The sequence below is a fragment of the Pectinophora gossypiella genome, chromosome 2 (genome assembly GCF_024362695.1).
Source record: "Pectinophora gossypiella chromosome 2, ilPecGoss1.1, whole genome shotgun sequence".
Taxonomy (NCBI): domain Eukaryota; kingdom Metazoa; phylum Arthropoda; class Insecta; order Lepidoptera; family Gelechiidae; genus Pectinophora; species Pectinophora gossypiella.
The window spans coordinates 1598426-1619888 of NC_065405.1; the positions used below are offsets into that span (position 1 = coordinate 1598426).

The 21463-nt window shown below is 40.8% G+C and overlaps 1 protein-coding gene across 1 annotated transcript; it reads right to left on the bottom strand.

The window, feature by feature from the left end:
* Positions 1-478: 478 nt before the first annotated feature.
* LOC126375246 (uncharacterized) lies at positions 479-21039 on the bottom strand. Its single transcript, XM_050022161.1, has 24 exons — positions 20973-21039; positions 20429-20663; positions 19271-19447; positions 18517-18606; positions 17481-17498; positions 17314-17395; positions 16751-16937; positions 15368-15507; positions 12151-12333; positions 11462-11530; positions 10658-10771; positions 10066-10149; positions 9611-9697; positions 8639-8770; positions 8253-8360; positions 7521-7601; positions 7124-7210; positions 6809-6924; positions 5125-6521; positions 4234-4455; positions 3787-3978; positions 2591-2737; positions 2040-2091; positions 479-1621 (listed from the first exon to the last, which is right to left on the bottom strand). Exons 1-24 carry the CDS (start codon positions 21037-21039, stop codon positions 1504-1506), a joined length of 4185 nt encoding a protein of 1394 aa, XP_049878118.1. The 3' UTR covers positions 479-1503.
* Between the last annotated feature and the right edge of the window lie 424 nt (positions 21040-21463).

A 21463-nucleotide genomic window follows, 5' to 3' on the forward strand; every position in this document is an offset into this window, starting at 1 on the left:
GGTGGTGGAGGTGCCGTATCGGTGTTACGTTGGAAGTTGTCTATATGCGTTGCGCTACAAAAACTTCGATAGCGCGTTTCAGGCACGATAAGCGCCACCTATGTGATATATTCGGAACTACTTGTTCCGCCACACCAATAAACGAGTGATTAAGAGTTATTACCTGGTTTTGCGATGGAGACGGCGGAGAGGGCGTCTCGGCCATCGCAGACGCGTCTTTCGACACCGCTTTTGATTGAAAACTCGTCGGGGTTTCCTAAGGATTAAGCTAGGTATAAGATGATTCTCATACATATACTCGACGACTCCTGTCGTGTAACAGCTGAACAACAGTTTCATGACGTAAGCTCACTACTACATACTCAATTAGGATATCCAGAGGTACGTCCATCGCATGGACTATGTTATCTGGACGCATGTGCATGAAAACAAGAATCAAAGTCAATCGAAGTGAAAAATAATTTAATTCGATCCACACTACAACTCACAATCATAACTTTAATTACAGCGGAAGGCAATAGATAATACTTATATAGATGCGTTTAGGAACTACAGTTAGTACTATTTAGGGACTACAATTATTATAATTACAGACTACTCGTACAATACAATAGTTTATATAAAATACATTTCTAATACTTAGATAAGGTAGGCTTGGCTTACAGGCTAGGTGGCAAGTCGGGCACTTAAATATCGGGCTTGCGGACGACTTTACACTTTTTATAGATTACTTCTCTTTATTTTTAAGTGTAAACTCGGCCGATCCGATCGATCGTCGCGACGAAATCCGTGATAGCCCTTCTCAAAGAACTACTAACCGCTAAATTCGACTTTATGAGATTGGATTCAGGTTTGGATCTGAAATAATTGATATCACGTGGTTTCCGGAACTTGTGCTCGATTAATGGCAATATGCTCGCCCCCTATTACTTGGGACTTAAACATAGCTGGTGAGGAATGGGTGAGGTGTACACTATACATGTCTACCTTCGGGAATACAGGTTGATCCTATGTGTGGGTAATTCATTTTTTTTAACCCATTGATATAATTTCTTTTAAACTGATATTTTTTGCACGTTAATATGAACATCCTGTTCAGTGGCGTCGTAACGAATACTGAGGGGATGATTCAGAGCATGATTCTGAGTTGATATCAAGTGAAATTTCCTGTCGAAATATTCATTAAAATTTTAATAAGTTTTTTGTTTCGACTTGATATCAACTCAGAATCATGGTCTGAATCATCCCTCAAATTTTTGGTTCGATGTCACTAACACCTTTATATTTGTAAAAATATACATAGCTTATATATACCATACTATAAACTCCCTATATACTATACTACACCGCTACCCTGTACACTCCCCACTAATCACTACACTCACACTGACTACTGTCTATATACTATATTGTTTTGTAAACATCACGTATTATATAACCATGTCCTAACAGAAAAAAGCATCTGTCTGTCTGATGTAATATTATGTAGTTAGTTGTAGTGTGTCACACAACCTCTGGTGTCCTCGTTTGTAGTAGCAGAAGTCGACAGCGCTCCAGCTCGTGGCTAATGGCCTGCAGAGCTGCTTCCATCTGCGCCGACGACGAGTTTTCCATCAGGTTACTGTCACAACAACATAGAAGTTGTAAGAAATGTTATTTTATGTTGTATGGAGTGAAACAGGCGAACCTCAGGTCAGGGCGTCGTCTCGAGACGATTATATTTGAAAGAATTAATCGACCCAAGAGTGCCGACAGCGATAAGCGATGAATGAAGGAAATCATCGACACAGGCGGGTTCGGTATCGGGGTTCTGAAGTGTTTGTTGTCGCGAGCTGATTGGCCGCCTCTATGGGAAGAGTACTCGAGCCCTCAGGGTCGTTACGTCCTTCAAGCGCCAATAATACGTGACAGAAAAAGTATATATACCACTTAGTGCAAAATAGACATATCAGGAAATTTATGGTACTGACAGCTGTCAAATTACTCGATCTATGTTTAACAGAGTATAGTTTATGTTGTAAATAATATACTTAACTTACCGTTTGGCTGGTGATTTTATGGGAAGTCTTTCTGGTAAGTCTTCTTCAGGAGCTGCAAAAGAAAATAACATTTATCACAAAATATACGAATCGCGCGTTGGAAGGTTAGACAGGCAGTCGTTTCTGTGACAAAATCGGACTTGTCAAATCTTCAGGTTAGGTAAGCGGACCCCATGAGAAACGGAACAGGAGATAGATCATGGTTATTACGATCTCTTCTTCTTATCGTGTGGATTGTGAGGTAGAATACCAACCTCACCAACCCTGGTGTTAAGGTTATAATTGAGCCGCCAAGGGCTCCTGACATGGCTCATGTAACGATTACTCACTTAAATCAGTAAATAGTAATCGGGACCAACGGCTTAACGTGCCTTCCGAAGCACGGATCATCTTACTTTCGGACAATCAGGTGATCAGCATGTAATGTCCTAAACAAACTAGGGATCACAAAGTATTTTTTGTGACCACGTCTCACACAATTATGAACGAAGGATGCGTGTCGTGGTGAGTGTCAGTTCAAGTGTCAACATATGGAATGACGCAAGCCTTACAATTGACCATTTGCGGCATCTCCCCCTCGCTGAGGGAGTAAGCAGTGGGCGTGGCGGTGGTCCTGGAGGTGGTGGTGGCCTTGTCTTCGCCGGGCGATGTCCACGAGCTTGTCTGCCCGCACTTCTTGCAGCGGGGACTGCTATATGCTGGTATTAAATAAAAGTAAACCATATTGTTTTCATTCATCAACATTGTACGGTTCAACGTACGGTCACGAGCGTTAATATGTGTAGCGGACCTAACTAGTTGGCCACCTAGTTCCGCTCACATGCAACAGATGGCGCCACATTCAATAATGCAGTCTTCAAGCGGTCGTGAAACGCGATATCGAAGTTTACACAACAAGACGCATATATACAACTTCCAACACAACACTGTTGGATGGTCGATCCCTAGTCACACTACCAACTCGTGACTAGCGGGGTACTATGCTCTGTTCGGAACCCCGAAAACATCCTTTGGCGGCAGCACATCCTCGCCGCCAAAATATGTATACACTTTGGTACCATGTCACATTAACTTTTTTGACAAATTGAACTGTAAGTCTCACTAAATGTCAAATATGTTAGTGCAACAGAGTCTTAAAGTGGGTACATTATATTGCTCATGACTGTATAAAGTATTATGTATGAGTAATCAATAAGCTAGTTTAGCAATTATCATTTCTGCGTCATTGCAATAAATCAGTTAGTGTACATTACGCACTCGGCGGATCTGGTTGTTTTACTTTCCTTTACCCGTCTTTATCACGTATCACATCTATCACCTTTTATCATTACTATCACTCTTATCATTCTATTATCTTAAGTGTAGGCGCACCCTACAAACATAATTCTCAATCAGGTGAGATTGTGGTCAAATGCTTGCATAAAAAAGCCGGTCAAGTGCCGGATTCCTTCCTTCTAGCCAAATTTCATGATTATACTAGGTCTATGGGAAGTACCCCATAAGTTTTTATTCCCCAACAAAAAGTATGACAATAAGGCTTAAAATCGTCATATCTTTGGATTGCAGTGACTTAGAAGCTTGACTTCATCCATCAGCAAGAAACCGTTGACATAAGTATTACATATTCATTTCAACTTTATACCTTCACGCGTTTCCGAGAAAAAGGTCTTGACAGACGGACGGACAATATGGTCCTATAAGGGATTTTTCCTTTTAAAGTTCGAAAGCCTAAAAAACAACAACTTACTATCTTTCTCAGAAGGTAGATCCGTCATGGAGGAGATCTCCTGATCAGTGTTTTCCGGCGACGTCGCTCGGGAACATTTGACTAGTTCTGCACTCGCATGGATTGTATACGTCTTGGGTACTGAAGTTTCCACATTCCTTCGATCGTTCGCTTGCACGCCCTCGTCGTTACGAACCTTGCGGCTTTGCGTTTCTGATAATGTTACGATTGGAATTAAATAAATCATTTGTGGTTCCGCTATGTGTACAAATCTCTCACGATATGGGCCTGCGACTAGTGTAAGTGACTTAAAAACATTCACGGCTGAGTGGTTACAGCAAGCTAGCGTGCAACTATTGTGATTTATTTTATATTTCATGAATAGTATGTCACACCACAAGAAGACATTCTATTCTATCAGGTTGGGAAAAGAACCATAAATAATAAAACAAATAAAATTAATGTTACCGTTGTTCACATATTTAATTTGCGAAAGCGTGGTGCCGCAGCCAGCAGTCTTCCCGTGACTGCAGCCACATCGGCGTATGCGGGAGGCGGGCGCGTTGGTGGTGCGGAAGCGCAGCGTGCCGGAACACGAACGGAATACGGACACGTCTCTGTGTGCGTTATTCGCGGGTGCAGGGGACTCGTGCGGGCACGTGCACACGTGCGTTAGGTGCTCGCAGATATCTACGGCGGACCAGGTGCATTCATAGAAAAACACTCTTAACACTTTCTGAGACAGTCCATTGATCTTTTTTAATGGGTTCATCACATCGCCTAGATGCACTTAGAATCGGGATAAATTTTCCTCCACGGCACCAGTGATGTGCGTTCCCAGAAATGATCTAAAGTGGGAATGTTCCACTTTTAAAAAACTATTTAATAGTGAAAACACTGGCTGCTTTCTTTTTGAAGTTTTTCTTCCTGGTATTCAGATCCTAACTTACCTAAAGGCTAGGTAATAAGTTTTTTTTTTTCATAACTTTTGCGCTTTTTTACTGCCAGGAATGTTCCTATTTTGGCAGTAAAAACCCGGGGACGACACATCACTGCACGGTACTAATAAAGAGTGGTGCAAGGAGACTGAAGAAAGATCTCGCGTAGATTGACTACTCCTTTTCATACACAGGAATGCCTTTGAAAGGGTATGACAACAAAGAAGAGAATGCATGAGTGTTAGTATTATAGTGTGTTATAAACATAGTATAAAGTGCAATATAATTTGTCCAAGTGTGCTAGTGCCGCCGTTATGATCATAATTTATAGACTGTCAAACTGTCTTGAGACAGCTTCAGTTCAACGCTGTTAGGTGTTTTTAAGACTAAGTATTCAACAAATTGCCTAGAAAAAACTTACCTAACTGGCTGTCAATAGCTTTATCTACATTAGACAGTTGCGTGTAATCATCTTTGGGCTTCTTCGGGTCATTGGTGAATACGGACGGTACGCTGCCGGTAGCTGGCCGCGTCGGCGGCAGGTACATAATAGGGTCTTCCTGCTCGGCCGCAGGCTGTGGAGGGACATCCTTACTTCTCACCTCATTGTCTATAGTTTTTCCTAATACCGGCACCTCAGTTCCTACAGAACTTTTTCCGATGCTCTGATTCCCCTGATCTTGCGAACCGTCTCGACTATCTTTATAGTTTTCGTAGTCGTCAATATTCGAATTTTGATTATTCAAATAAGCATCCACCGATCTAGGTTCCTTCGAAAACTTAACGAAATTGTCAGGCGAATTTTTTTTTCCCCCAATGACAGGAGTGTCCGACAACGGCACCGGATTTTTTGTTACGTCATTTGATGCTACTCCTGGAGTCGTCGGATTCTCGCAGTACTTCACACACGAACAGTCTACCTGCTTCGGTGTCGTATTCTGTGCATTTGAGTCGGATGCGATCTGGTTGCAGGTACACTTGTGGAGGCCTATCTCTGTCGAGGCTTTCGGAGGCGAACTCACTCCCATCAGATCTTTCGATGTAGTTGGAAGCTCTTCGATATTTTGGCCATTTAAATTTGGCCCTTCTGTTTGAGCTTGGGGAGACTTCGGAGTTTCTTTGGCAAATCGAGCATACAGGTTTTGGATAATTTCTTGGATATGTGAAGGTCTTTTCGCCAGCGGAATTGTCGATGCTTCTTGGGGTTTGGTCGGTTCGTGTTGAGGCGTTTTGTGGTTGGCCAAATCAGTTTTTTGACTGCTCGGTTGGTTTTCTCCTACGTTTGGACCGGTCAACGTAGTAGGGGCTTCTATCGTCTGCTGACCACTCACATCGGATGGGCTTATTTTTACAGTCTGTGCTCCGTTTTCCGGGATGGCAGCTGGTTGATGTTTCTTGCATTCCGAGTCCGTACAAAAATTTGTCTTTTGTTCTTCTTGCGATTTTACTAAACTGGATTTGAGAAGCGTTTTATGGGCACTTTGACTTCTTGGACGAAATTGTAAAGGTTGTGGCTCCGAGGCTATTTTCCTATTTTTCATTAAGTATTCTCTACTAATAACTATGGAATCCTTTAATTCTGATAAGACAGAAAGGTGACTGGCTGAACCTTCGTCGCGTTTGGTTTTCATAGCATGCGCTTGTTTATCGCCGCGCGGTGTCGAAGTCACAGGTACAGGGCCAGGAATTTGATACTTGATATCGTTGTCTTTATGTCTATTTTCTTTTTCTGTATTTATAGGTTCATTATCACACATCGTACATTCTTTGCTATCGTTTAGCTTGTATGTGCACTCGTCGGTGCAGTCTAGATTTTCTCTGAAAGCAAATGGATTCATTTATTATTAGGACTAAGCGGAGTATTGAAGTTCGTAAACCACCAGCAAGTTATTTATCAAACTAAAACTTTCTTACGAAAATTGAAAATGCGGCAAGCCGTCTTTTTGGTCACGTAATAGAGACATTGAACATGCAATGCTGTTAAAAGCAGTGGCTCGCGACTACGGCGGATGACGCCACGTGGCTGTTAATTAGACAAGGTTCCAGCGCATTAGCAATTTGCGGGACTAAGTACATACTGTTTATGTTATGATATTGGTACGTACTGACGACACGTTGTATCGCAGGTCGGGTTAGCATTCAACGACTCATCATAGTTGTGCCAACGCTGGTTGACGTCCTTCAACTCATCACTGTCCTTCTCTTTCTTCGCTCGCTTCGACTGGAACCAATGAAAGTGTTATTATTTCGAGTCGCGCAAATAATCGCTGAACCCTGTTCTTTTTTTGGTGGACTGTGGAATCCATATACATTATTTTTTGTGTTTTTTTTTTTGCATACATAAACTCACGCCTACTTCCCACAGGGGGAAACAGAGACTATGGAATTTCATTACCTTCGATCCTGACATTGTTACCTACCTTATGGTTCCGCCGCGGTTCACCCGTAGATTTTATGTCGCTTGGTTCTTCGGAGTCGATAGTATACGTGTCGGAGTTCGACAGCGTCTGTAACACATTGTCTATTTTCATGCGTCATTTCAAATTGTGGCGGCCCAGTTGACCAGCTACTTCTACATGCAACAGATGGCGCGCACATCATTCAACGCAGGCCTGGAGCGCGCTAACCAAATTTCACAGCGCGATGCACATATACAACTTCATATGTAACACTGTCGGATCGTCGATCCCTAGTCACACTACAAACTTGTGCCTAGCAGGGTACTGCACTTTATTCGATATCCCGTAACATCCTTTGACAAAAAATATTCTTCTTTGTCAAATGCCTATCGCTTGGTATACACTCTAGCTTACTCACCCTAGCTTTCAAGTCGTTAAGCTGCTTTTGTAGATCAGCTATTTTGTCCATGAGCTCATCATTTAATTTCTGCAACGATGTCTGCAAGATATTGTTTCAGTTAGGACTTGAACGATACGTTCAAAAACCTTCCAGTAGAATGACTATAACGCCCGTACTGTAAGGTGTTTTCTCGAACCTTCCTCGACCTCGTCCTGAGTTGAAGCGACCTTAAGGAAGACTTCGAACTCAGCTCGAAATGGGTATTCTCAGACGTCAGCTCGACTCAACCTTACCTCGAGTCTACTCTAGTGAAGTTGAGTGGAGACATGACGTCATTATTTTCATATTATTTTGTTGACAGTATTGATATGCTCGACTCCAGTGAGAAAAGTCCTGAATTAGAACACGAGTAAATGTCAACTCAAAATACCAAAATTCACAGCTGAGGCCAAGTCGAATGGAGAAAGTTTCGGGGTAAAATCTGAGAATACGGGTGTTTATGCGTCCACTTCTGCAAAATAAAGCGTACATAGTCAGATTTCTTGTTTTGTATTGCTTCTTAAAGAATTCCGCAGGACGTTGTGTTTGGTAGCTGTCAAGGCAAATATTATGGCTCCAAAAACCGACGATGTTAGCGGATCATTCAGGGAGCAGACAGGGGTCTAAGAAGAACACATCGATCATTTCATCGCCATCTCCTCAGCGATATCCCGTTTTCACGGGGTCCGAAAAACTATAAATGATTGGTACCTTTTCATCGTCGTGAGATACACCGCTGCGGTTAGCTTCAACGTATCCGGAATCATCAGATTTCTTGTTTGGCGGCATTTCTGTAGACATCCGCATGTCTTCTGGCATCTGTTAAAAATAATATAATTAACAATAATATTTGACGGAAACAATTGAACCATGCATACCCAGGGCCGGCTTCGTTCCCCCCTTTAGCGTGAGCCGCAATTTAAGTTAAAGTAAGACCCAAGGGGGTGAGGTAAGTCTAGCTCGACAGTGCGAAGAGTCACCGTTATATACGTAGTATTTCTTTTTTTATTCTAAGCCACAAGAGAGCTGATCCAAGTCCGTTATATTAGAGAGGACATAATTATTTTTACATGATTACTGACTTAAATATAAATAACCTTATCATTACTCGATAACCAATATAATGGTGTACCGAATGCGTTAAGAGTTTCAGCCGCAACATCCGATTCTTTGAGTTTATTTTTCTTGTTTTCACCTTCACAGAGTGCGCAAGATTCATGTCGTGATCCCTGCAGGATAAAAGTAAAATAAACGGGGTTTTAAAAAAGACTTTCTTGTTGTGATTTTTGGTTTAAATTTTCTTATATTACTATGGTTGGTTGGGCCTTTGACGGCTCAATAGGTTGATGAGGTTGGCAATCCACCTCACAACCCACACGATAGAAGATGTTGGTTGTAGTAACTACTGGTAATATGTGATGTATATCAATCGCGGAGGGCAATCATTTATATCATATATATGGATATAATTTATTGTGTTCCACATTCCAACAGGTGATAGCTCATATCCACATCTGTATGCTTTCTGCGCTTGCGGCACGGCAACAACGAATTATATTATAGGCTTCGACCAATAGCCGTACGACCTCTATCTACTTAAACACAATTCGCGCTGCTTGTGTCGCGGTTATCATGCAGACACCCTGCTGGATATCAGAGCAGGGATTACACCTTCAAATTTAGAATCCTGGAAATAAAGACGACAGATACTCCTTAGATTTATAGTTCTTTCGGGTACAGATGTGATTGACGAACACAAACTTTGTCTTAAAAGCAAAACGCACGAGTGGAAAACGCAAGACTGGTGCTCGCAGTATCTGTACAGGGATGTAACGAAACGATATTTTACATGCTGCAGCTTGTCTTCACAAGATTGGTATTACAACGGTATGAATGGCGGAATCGATTATCCAAGTTTGACGAAACTTTTGGAAACGAACGAAAAGATTCGTCCAAAGCTAACTTAAAATTAGGGACACCTAAAATGACAATGGCCTACTGTACTGTGCGAGCTATTATTTATAAGTAACAAATAAAGCAAAAAAATGAAATAAAAATTAATCATTAACCTTTTCCTTCAACTGAGAGTCTCCATTTTGCTTATCTTTAGTTTCAGATGGGTCCTCTTTATTTTTAGAGTTAGAATGGTTATGAATCTGCATCACACAATAAATTAAAGAAAATTACGTAGTTTATATGTTTAAATGTGGAGTTTCACATAAATAGTCTAATCTTATCACATAAGCTCACGACTATATCCCAAATAGGTCATAATCAAAGGTACATCCATTACCGCAAGATGAACTAAGTACCCACATCTCACCGACCTTTCTGTCAGACCAACAGGATAGGTGTTGACCCGTATTGCCGTCTATAATGGCCATTACTCATTTGTGCAATTCCGGAACCCTGGTAGGTAGGGGTTCGAATCGAACCAAGTTGAGTTTAGAGTTTCAAATTGAAGACAATAAAAATCGAAATAAAGATAAGAAACAAAGAGGCTTTCAAAAAAAAAGCTGTTTACCGGTATTCCCAAAGGCATCTCCGAATCTCGATTATAAACTTTTGGTGTGCCCTCTTTAGATTTTGGAGTTAAATCGTCTCCTGGCTGTAGATACAAGACAAATACATGTAATTTGCTGTAACCTGGAACCTGACAGAGGGCAGCAGTAACTGTCAGTACTATTCAGAGGCGGAGGACAGGAGTCCTAGTACGGCTTTGAAATAGACTGCTATGGGTGCCATCCCACTCGCAACACACAGAGTACTGCGAGGCGGAAGGCAAGAGGGAAACCACTGCCCTATTTTCCCTAAAAAGGACGCATGAATGAAGAATGCTACACCGACAAGCGTGGCTCTGTGTGATGCTTGTTCATCGAACCTTACATTAAAGCAGAAAGGAGCGGAGACATGCGGCATTGACCAATCACGGCTTGCAAGAGATTAAGAGAGAAGGGACTGTCACTCGCTTTTTCTCGTGGTGTTTGCTCGATTCCTGCACATTTCCCACTCGGCTCTTTTCGTCTCCACTTTGGTGGAAGCTCAGATAATCAATAAGGTAAGTATTTAGATACAATATTATTAGTAGTTCATTTTAAAGATAAATAGGTATTTACTGTAGGGGAAACACCAATTTGTTGTTGCTCTGGCACTTCCATTTTAAAATCTAATGCCGTAGGCACACCGTTGGGTTTCGCAGCCGGGGGGCTTGTCGACTCATCTTGCGTACGCTAAAGAAAATATCGCGAAGTTACAATGTGACAAGTCAGAGGCGTTTGGGGACGCAACAATAATAACGGACTATGAGTGGTGATGTCGATCTTCGACCAATCCGAGAAGTAGGTAAAAGTTAGTAGAAGAAAACATATTGGGAAGTTTGGTAAAGCGGAATATGTCTTTTGTCGTAAGCGTAACAGAGTTTTTTTATAGTATATAATGCGGATCGCCTATATTTCTACAACCGAAGTCCAAGTTCGAAGTCAATCACATTGTGAGTGACTCAAAAGCAAAATTCGCTTGGTTCTTGAACTGAAGAGAAAAGTGAGAAATAAATTATGTACGCCTTGTTAAAGGATTCTACACGAGCAATAAAAGTTTGCCCACTAATGAAACGTCATCATTGCCCTAGCATTATTCCGTTTTTTTTTTTCCTGACTCCGCGTACCTAAACTGAAGATTTGACAGGTCCGGTTTTTAACAGAAGCGACTGCCTGTCGGACCTTCCAACCCGCGAAGGGAAAACCAGCCCATTACAGGTTAGGTCACATACCTCCGAATATGCACTTCTCGGGAATGTGGATTTCCTCACGATGTTTCCTTCACCGCTGAGCACGTGATAATCATAATACGAAACGAAAACGTAGTGTAACGTATACTTATACGCAATAATATAAAAAAATATAATAAAGAAGAATACCTACCTTGGAACTAGACGGTTCGTTAAACTCAGAAGGCGCACAGCAACCTTTACCTTTCTTGGGTTCAGCTCTCTGTTAAGACAATTGAACCTGTTAACCCAGTGCGTTTTCCAATTCTTTTAATTTTACTTTTTATCGTCATGGAATCCGCTTACCTAAAGATGTGACAGATTCTGTTTTTTACAGAAGCGTCTGCCTGTCTGACCTTCTAACCCATGAAGGAAATACCATTAGAAATCATTTTCAATTCTATACTTTTGCGATGGATAATTCCAATTGATATTAACTCACAATAATGAACTGTATCATCCCTCTCAGTATTCAGGTAGCCATACAAGTAGGTATGGGTGTTAGTGACACCGTAGCGAATACTGAGAGGAATGATGCAGACCATGATTCCAGTTGATATTAAGTGGAATTTCCTGCAGGAAAATTCATGTCAATTTAAGTGTCTTTTTTAATTATTTTCAGTTCCATACATTTGCGATGGAAAATTCCACTTGATATTAACTCAGAATCATGGTCTGAATCATCGCTCAAAGTTTTCGTTACGACGTCACTAACACACTGTATTGTCTGGGTCCATGGCATCGTTTAAATGCGACAATTCAAGAGAAATAACATAAATGATAAAATAAAATGATAAATGAATAATGATAAATAAATGATAGACATTATAATTAAATATTTACAGCAGGCGTAACTTCCGTTTGCTGTTGCTCTGTGAGCTCTGGTATGAAATCCAACACTCTTTTCTCAGAATTCTCAACCGTGGGGCTTGTGGACTCATCTTGCGTACCTTGTACCTTGGAACTTGACGGTTCGTTAAAATCAGAATGCGCACAGCAACCTTTAACCTTTTTAGAGTCAGCTTTCTGTTAAAATAATTAAATCTATTAACCCACCGCGTTGTATAGCACCTAACGTAGTTTAAGACGTCTTTAAAACACCTTTTTAGAAACACTTATAGACAACATAACCTAACCAAGCATCACGCGAGTACATCCAAAGGGTCTTTAAAATGTTGAATGTTTACTAACAATAGAATAAGATTTTAATTACTAACACCTATGGATTGTATCACGCCTGTACTTACGTATAGTAGATGAATAATAACTTATAAGGTAGATGAATATTATTTAAAAAATGAATGACTTAACCATATTTGGTTCTAATATTATCGGCAACTAAAAATGATACAAGTGACTAAGCGCATATATTTGAGTAATTCTAGCGAGCAGTGATACTTGTAATCTCGTATATACCTACCTATACAGGGTGTTCGTGACATCGTAACGAAAGCTTTGATGGATGATTCAGACCATGATTCTGAGTTGATATCAAGTGGTATTTTCCGTCGCAAAAGTATGGAGCTTCTTCTTCTATCGTGTGGGTTTTGAGGTGGATTACCAACCTCATCAACCCTGGTGTCAGGGCTACTATTAAGCCGCCAAAGGCCCCTGACATGACTCATGTAACGACTACGTACTTACATCAGTAAGTAGTAACCACACGGATTGTCTTACTTTCGGACAATCAGGTGATCAGCCTGTAATGTCCTAACCAAACTAGGGATCGTAAAGTGATTTTTGTGATATATCCCCACCGGGATTCGAACCCAGGCCCTCCGGATCGTGAGCCTAACGCTCAACCACTGGACCACGGAGGCCGTTTTATAGTATGGAACTGTAAATAATTTAAAAAAATACACTAGAATCTTCATGATTTTTCCGACAGGAAATTTCACTTGATATCAACTCAGAATCATGGTCTGAATCATCCCCCTCGGTGTTCGTTACGGTGTCACTAACTGAGGAGCAACAAGTTAGCATGGTATGGGCATGTGATGAGGAGGGATGAAAGGCTAATAACGAGAAAGTTATGAGTTTGTATGTGGATGGTTATAGGGGGCCACCCAAGAAAGCGTGGATGGATTGTGTAAAGAAGAATTATGTATGTGAAAGGTGTGAGTACTGAGGTGACGACTGAGAGAAATGAATAGAAGAGGAATACATGTTTATTTTATTTTATTTGTGAAAGTATATTTTCAATAATTTTCTTTTCAATGTACCATTTCTTTATTTTTTTATTATTTTATGTATATTTGTACGCCTGCATGCAGGCCGAACACATCACAGCATTGTTATTTGAATTATTTTGCCACTTTTTTTGTATTCTATGTGTTCTCGCAAATAAATTGATTTGATTTGATTTGTGCCGACCCTACCTGGAGTGTGATAGGGGCAGGTTTTTGAATAAAGGTATATTTACTTGAACTGTATGTATATTATCCGGTACCGAGGCGCTGCACTTGTGTTTTGAATACGCCCTGGGCCTTGGGCATCCCTCTTCGTGTTTAACGCTGTCTCGCTGTATATAATAATCATAATAAATTATTAGTCTTTGTTAAATTAGATGCCGAGAGCAGTGGTAGCAAACTTGGTAGAACGCTTGCCTCCGACTTTGAGGTCGCAGGTCCGAATCCAGCACAGGCCTAAACCAATGATTGTCGAATTTGTTTTCGAATTCATTTTTGGATCATAAATGATTATCATGTGCTCAGCGGTGAAGGAAAACATCGTGAGGAAGCTCACATTCTCGAGAAATGCATTTTCGGAGGCATGTGACAGGTAACCTAACCTGTATAGGGCTGGTTTTCCCTTCGCGGGTTGGAAGGTCAGACAGGCAGTCGCTTCTGAAAAAGCCGAACCTGTCAAATCTTCAGGTTAGGTAACAGACTCTGTGATAAACGGGATAATGCTAGGCAGATGATGACATGTCATGAAAGTTTTATGGAATACCTAATGTTAGATAGAAAATAATCGACCAGCCTAATCTCTTACTATTCTAACGAATGTCACAACACTAGCTTAGATACTTTGACAGATCTATTTGGGTCGTGTACCTGCTACGTGCAAGATAAATAAAAAAATCTTATTACTAAATGTCTGGAAAAGTAAGATGATTCGTGCTTCGGAAGGCACATTAAGGCGTTGGTCCTGGGCTCATGCCCAAACACGTCCACCAACCCATAGTGCTTCAGTTGATTGAAGAGAAGTCTGTGCCCAGTGTGATATATTATGAGTAGGTACTTTATCTTATTTGATCCAAATCCTTATTTCCCTGAAATTTTAATAATATAAGTATTATAATAAAAGAAATACCTTTTTGGCATCTTCTTTTATTGCTGGCTGGGAGGCGTCATCTTTCGACTTCTGTAAGGAAATCGATATTCTTTTTATTTAACGTGACTTCGTAGAATTAATGAACAGCAATCAGAGATGGGCGGACTACACGTTTGGGTGACTAGCCGATTACTCGGCCAAAGAGGGAGTTTTCAGGCTACGTTATCCAAAAATAATATACGTAGATGGCGTTGTCGAGATTTTAACGTGATAATTGCCTATTTTATCATTACTCAGGTACCTAATTACTCCAAAATACAATGTAATGGCATGAATGAATTGCACGCACGAATACACACACGCACGCACGCACGCACGTACGCACGCACGCACTCACACACGCACGCACGTACGCACGCACGCACGCACTCACGCACGCACGCACGCACACACGCACGCACGCACACACGCACGCACGCAGTAAGGAAATTAGAAGTTATATTGCAATTGTTCCGTTATATATAACAACACACAGTTGTTATGTTACATAATATGATTCACAAACAAACAAAACGTTTAAACCTAATTACGAGGTGAAAAAATGTTGTCCTGTTGTATATGGGGACAGTTCCCTGTGCGTACTCAATAAACGGACCTCACTCAGCACTAACCGCGGCGTGAGCCACGTCGCTGGTATTCTGCGGGCCCAGCCGAGTGAGGAACCAACATCGCGCCCCGCACGTGTTATTTACCTGTGGGGCGACAACAAAAGCTGAGCACTAACGTGGTTAGCGTCGGCGGACGCGACGCGCAGGCGCCGCCCCAGCGCCTGCAGCAGCGGCGCGCCCGCGCCCGCCGCCCTCGCGGCCGCCTCCAGCTCCGCCACCTTGCCTTTCTCTATTATCAGCTCTGTGTTTAGAACTTCTGTGGAAGATAATATCAAAACAAATTATTTATTTCATATAATAATAGTGCGAGCGAGACAAACAGACTCCCCCCCCCCCCCTTATTAGAGTAAAACCCAGAGGGGTTGAGGTTGGCGCCTGCAACGAATTAATGCGGGGCGGAGAGTTACCGTTCTACACGTAGTATTGCGGCGCGCTGGATGGCGTTGACCCACTAGGGTTGATTAATTCTTTCAAATATCTTTCTTCTCGGACAGCCTCCGTGGTCTAGTGGTTAGAGCGTTAGGCTCACGATCTGGAGGTCTGGGTTCGATTCCCGATGGGGACATTGTCGAAATCACTTTGTGAGACTGTCCTTTGTTTGGTAAGGACTTTTCAGCCTTGAATCACCTGATTGTCCGAAAAAGTAAGACGATTCCGTGCTTCGGAGGGCACGTTAAGCCGTTGGTCCCGGCTATTAGCTGTAAAAACACCTCCACCAACCCGCAATGGAGCAGCGTGGAGGAGTATGCTCCATACCCCCGCCGGTTGATTGAGGGGAGGCCTGTGCCCAGTAGTGGGACGTATATAGGCAGTTTATGTTATGTTATCTTTCCTCTCAGACGACGCCCTGAGCCGAGGTTCGCGCCCAACTGGGCACCCTCACGCCTGTTGTCTTAAACGTTGTATCGGGTGAGAGCCTTCAGCGCTCCCCATTTGTCCGGCCAAGTAGTTAATGCCATCTGCGGCAAATCTACAATAAGTAAAAAAAAAAGCTGGATGGTGAGGATACGGTATCCCGACTAGCCGGCAGAGTAGGGGAGTGATTGGTGATAACGATGATAAATTAGAAGCAAACAGCAAGCGGGAATATATGCAGTTTATAAAGAACACTTCACAAACAGGATAGGAATAAACATAGTTCACAATATATACCTACACTTCACAAAAGAATCAAGAATTAGAGGGCACGGCCCTAAACAGTTATAATATTATACTTGTTGTTTTTCTGAAGGTCGGGGATGCAGTGAGTCAAAAAAGTGTAGAATGAAAGGAAATAGAATGAGAATTTCGTAATTTTAAAACGATGACGGTCAGAACGAAAGGCCAGTATGTGCAGAGTTTGTACTCTGCTACAGTATTATTCTATAACTATGTTATACTTCAAAAAAATCGCAGTGGAGCAGCGTGGTGGAAAACGCTTCATACCTCCTCCGGTTGATTTAGGGAAAGCCTGTGTCCAACAGTGGGACGTATATACTGTTTATGTATATTATACTTACCACACTCGCATCGTGTCTCACGCAGTTTCTTCTTAATCTCCTTGACCTGTGAGTTGCGGCGGTCCAGGCTGAGGTCCCGGGCGGTCCGTTCTGTGCGCACGCGCGCGTTCTCATCCTGCAAGTCCGTCACTTCATGCTCCAGTTTCGATATCCTGCTCGCGTACTCCTCGTGGGTTTTGTTTAGCTCCTGTTGGAAATAGCAGAGCAATGATATTTTTGAATATTTATTTTAGTATGATAAAGTTTAACGCCTGTTGGAAATATCATAGCAAATTGTTAAAATTGTAAGTTTGTAATATAAGTTATTCAGGCGGTCCATTGTAAAGACATAACTTCTCTTTGACGCTATTTATAACAAAATGCAAGAACCTACTTGAAGTTCCATTTCTAGTGATTCGATTGTAAAAAGCTCGATGTTTGAGAACTAGCAAGAATTACGCAAGCATTAGTAATAGTACTAAAGTAGTAATTCCATACTCTCTGCCTACCCCGGTAGGAAATAGGCGTGAGTTTATGCATGTATGTACTAAGTAATAATCAAGAAATTACAGAATAAACGTTACCTCTTGCAGATTGACAATCTTCTGTTTCAACTCATCCATCTGAGTTCGGCATTTATTTTCGTCGCACAACTTCTCCAAATTCCTAAATAACATATTTAAAATTAAAAAAAAAGATAGAATTAGCTTTTATCGCCATCTTGTCTGAATTAATACCAGTAGACACTTACCCTTCTGGTAACCCCAACCTGTAAAATAATTTCGGATAAGGATTAAAATGTTATTACAATAAACTCACATGGTAGTTTATGAAGAAAGAAAAATAATAATTATTTTAAAACGCACACAAACCATAAAGACATTGTTGGGTTGATGGTGTTTCTTGCACGAATTACAGTGTATTTCGGAAATTAAACCACTTGTTATCACGTTGCGTTGTTTATTTTACGATACCTTGTCACAGAATTGTCATAGACAAAAAATATTTTTTACTTTTTAATCCTATTTTTATTTTATTAAACAATACGTCACAAAAACAAACTTAAAAACTAGTCATTAAATAACCCGCCCCTCACTGTTCCCGGAGCAAAGGTGCCCACAACACTAGCCGCATTACCGCGTTGAATGGCAATGGCTAGCCTTTGGACCAGGAACGAGCCGGAGCGGGAGTCACCTGTTTTCTCCCTGAGCCTGAGACCCAATTCTGACACAAAATCCTTCAATCAATTCTTTTTAATTGAAATGGATTATTTATATAATACTGAGGTAAGGTAGGATATGTTTGTCTGTATGAATTTAATTTTACTTTATTTATTTATTATATTTTTACATATTAGCTTTAAGCAAGAACAGACATAAAAAATATATATATGTGGCCGTAATATGTGATAGCTTTCTTCGGATGAAGCGTAACTTACGTAACTTAGCGCTACTTAAGCGTAACTTAGTTACGGGTACGGGTTCGCTTCGAGCTCTAACCCATTGAATTTAGCTTTCGAGTTTGAATTCATACATGATTAATATCACGACAGGCTGATCACCTGATTGTCCGAAAGTAAGATGATCCGTGCTTCGGAAGGCACGTTAAGCCTTTGGTCCCGGTTACTACTTACTGATGTAAGAAAGTACCTTTAAGTGCTTTTGGCGGCTCAATAGTAACCCTGCGCACACGCGATAAGAAGAAGAACCTCTGTCTACCATTTCGGGGATACAGGCATGATGCTATGTTATGCTGAGTAACTATTAAATCGTGTTAGCAAAACTTACTTATCAAGACACTGGCAAGATACTGACTTCATTTGCATGTTATCAACAGCTTCAGGTTTCTTTGTGTTGAGTGCACTTGTTGACGAGTTTCTGAAAAAATAATTTCATTTATGCTTCGTAAACGTACACGCACATCTTTAGTCGTTTTAAAAACCCCTTCTAAGTTTCCCCGTAAGAAATTCCTATTTAGCAATAAGACCTATTTTTTTTAATTTAACCTCATTCATACGTAGTAGAATTGTGCCATGATAGCCCATGACAGACCGTACAAGTGATAGGATATATCGACAAACAAAGACAACATATTCAGGTTTGGATCATAAATGATTATCACATGTTCAGCGGTGAAGGAAAACTTGAGGAAACCCACATTGAGCGAGGAAGTGAGCTGTGGTAGCTCAGATGGAAGAACGCTTGACTCTCATTATGAGGTCGCTATTTCGAAACCCATCACGGGTCACGGGACTAAATCAATGATTTTAGAATTTATTTTCGAATTAATATTTGGATTACTTGTAAATGACTAAGTATCACGTGCTCAGCGGTGAAGGAAAACTTGAGGAAACCCACATTCCCGAGAAAGGCGTTTCGGAGATAAGTGACCTAACCTAAGGCTGGTTTTCCATTCGCGGGTTGGAAGGTCAGACAAGCAGTGGCTCCTGTAAGAAACCGGACCTTTCAAATCATCCGGTTATGTAAGCAGACCCTGTGAAAAACGGGATAACACTAGGGAGATGACGATGATTATTCATACCTAGTGGAATCAGAGCGGCCTATAATGCTGGAGGTGGGACGTGACGTGGCTTTGTTCTGCATCTGATAGGGGCCCATGGAGCTCCTCTTTAGGAATTGTCTCGTCGAGCACAACTTCATGTTCAAGTTTTTTACTTCGTTCTTCAAGTTGTCATTTGCTTTCTTCATTTCTGATATGCTGGAAAATGAGAATATTTGTTAATTATATATTTCTTTTTCCAGTTAGCTCGACCATTATACACAGCGATACGGCTCACCAACTATCATGTTGGTCGAACTGAAAGTTCGATGAGGTGTGGGTACTTAGTTCATCTTGCAATGGATGGACTACCCCAATTGGGATATAGTAGTGATCTTATGTTATGTTTTTTTTTAATAAATGTAATCTCTATAGCTCACAGGCATCACAAGAGTAATAGAGGCACAAGTAATCAAATGCAAATTGCAGCCATTTTTATTTTATTATTTTTTTTAAAGTGACTGTAGTATTACCTCAGATACCATTAACTACTTGGGCGGACAAATGGTGAGCGCTGAAGGCACCATCCTCCCACCTGGCCATCCATTCTTGTTACAAATAAAGATGGATTTGATCTTCTCTATTATGTGGGTTGATTATGTGGGTGAGGTTTATGTGGGTGAGGTTTATGTGGGTGAGATGGATTACCAACCTCATCAACCCTTGTGTCAGGGTTATAATTGAGCCGCCAAAGGTCCCTGACATGCCTCATGTAACAACTACTTACTTACATCGGTAAATAGTAGCCGGGACCAACGGCATAACGTGCCTTCCAATGGATTTGATGATGTTGGAATATCTACCTATAATATAAGTATAACATAGCTGTCGAGGAGTTGTGCTCCTTTGGGGATACAAGAGTGACTCTATGTTATGTAATGTATAAATATCTATTTTAATGAGTCGTCACCTCATGACTTACTGTTGTTATATTTGTTTCTTTTGTATGTTTGTCTGCTTTATAATGTTCTTTTTGAGCAATAAAGAATTGTGTATTGTATATTCATCAATAGTGTCAAAAATAATATTCAACTACCCTTATAAACCGGACCTGTCAAATCGTCAGGTTAGGTAAGCGGATCCTATGAAAAACGGGATAATGCTGAACTACACTTATAGAACCGCAACAGAAACTCTTACGTCTTTTTCTGGTCCTGAACGACAGCCTTGGTTGCAGAGCAGCAGTCCTTGGATTCGTTAGCCATATACGCCCTTTGAGTCGACATCATTCTCTGCAGTTTGGTGGAGAGAACTTTCAGTTGCTCATTCTGTTTGTTAAAGTTCTTTTTCATCTCCATATTGTTTTGCAAGAGAGCGAAGTACAACTCTTCCAGCTCTCGCTTACTAAGCTTTGATGGGCACACATGACTGAAATCTAAAAAATATTTATGCTTATAACGTGACAAAGATATAGTGCATCGTCTAGTGCGAAGGAGACGAGAGATATGTCACACTCTTTTCATGCTATATCAAATAGGGTAATATGAGGTAAGATTTGTTGAGGTTGTGTGATGGAAGATAAAGTGAAATATTCGTAGTCACTGCTCACCTCTGTCTGTGGAAATAGCCACGATCATAAGCATGTACGAATCATCTTACTTTAAAACTAATATCATTAAAACTTTCAACAATCTAAGTTTGCAAAAGTGAGCAGTAGTACACGGATGCGTTTACAATAACTTACCGATAGTTTTAGGAGACTTAGTTGTACTCGAACGATCAATTTGTTCCTTACTGCAGCACTTCATCATGTTGAAATAATTATTTCACCAAATTATTTTCGACTTTATACATCCGCACAATTTTACGCCCAATCACTCAATTGTTAGGAGAATAAACCTTATGATAACTTAATTATTTACATTATATAACTTTGTTCACGCTACATAATTTTAAAGTGGCTATTATTCACAGAAAATAATATTACATGGTGCAATAATTCAAGTCGAGTTTGACTTCAAATCAAATGCCGCCATAGCAACCGAAATTTGACAACAATCAACAAACGTCAATGAAGCTATCTTCAAATTAATACTTTGTCACTTCTGCGCAAAGTTCAGTTTTATGTATACATATTGGGAAACGATAGCAGCGTCCTCTATCGCTTTGTATGTGTTTCTTTTTTCTTTTTTTTTTACTTAGACTTACGCAGTTACTTAATGGGCTGCTACGAAT

Coding starts and splice junctions, on each gene's coding strand:
- LOC126375246 (XM_050022161.1), bottom strand. CDS start 21,039: ATGATGAAGTGCTGCAGTAAGGAACAAATTGATCGTTCGAGTACAACT. Junction 7,211..7,520: donor TTAACGACTTGAAAGCTAGG/GTGAGTAAGCTA, acceptor AATGTGTTACAG/ACGCTGTCGAACTCCGACAC. Junction 2,092..2,590: donor GATGCCGCAAATGGTCAATT/GTAAGGCTTGCG, acceptor TTTCTTTTGCAG/CTCCTGAAGAAGACTTACCA.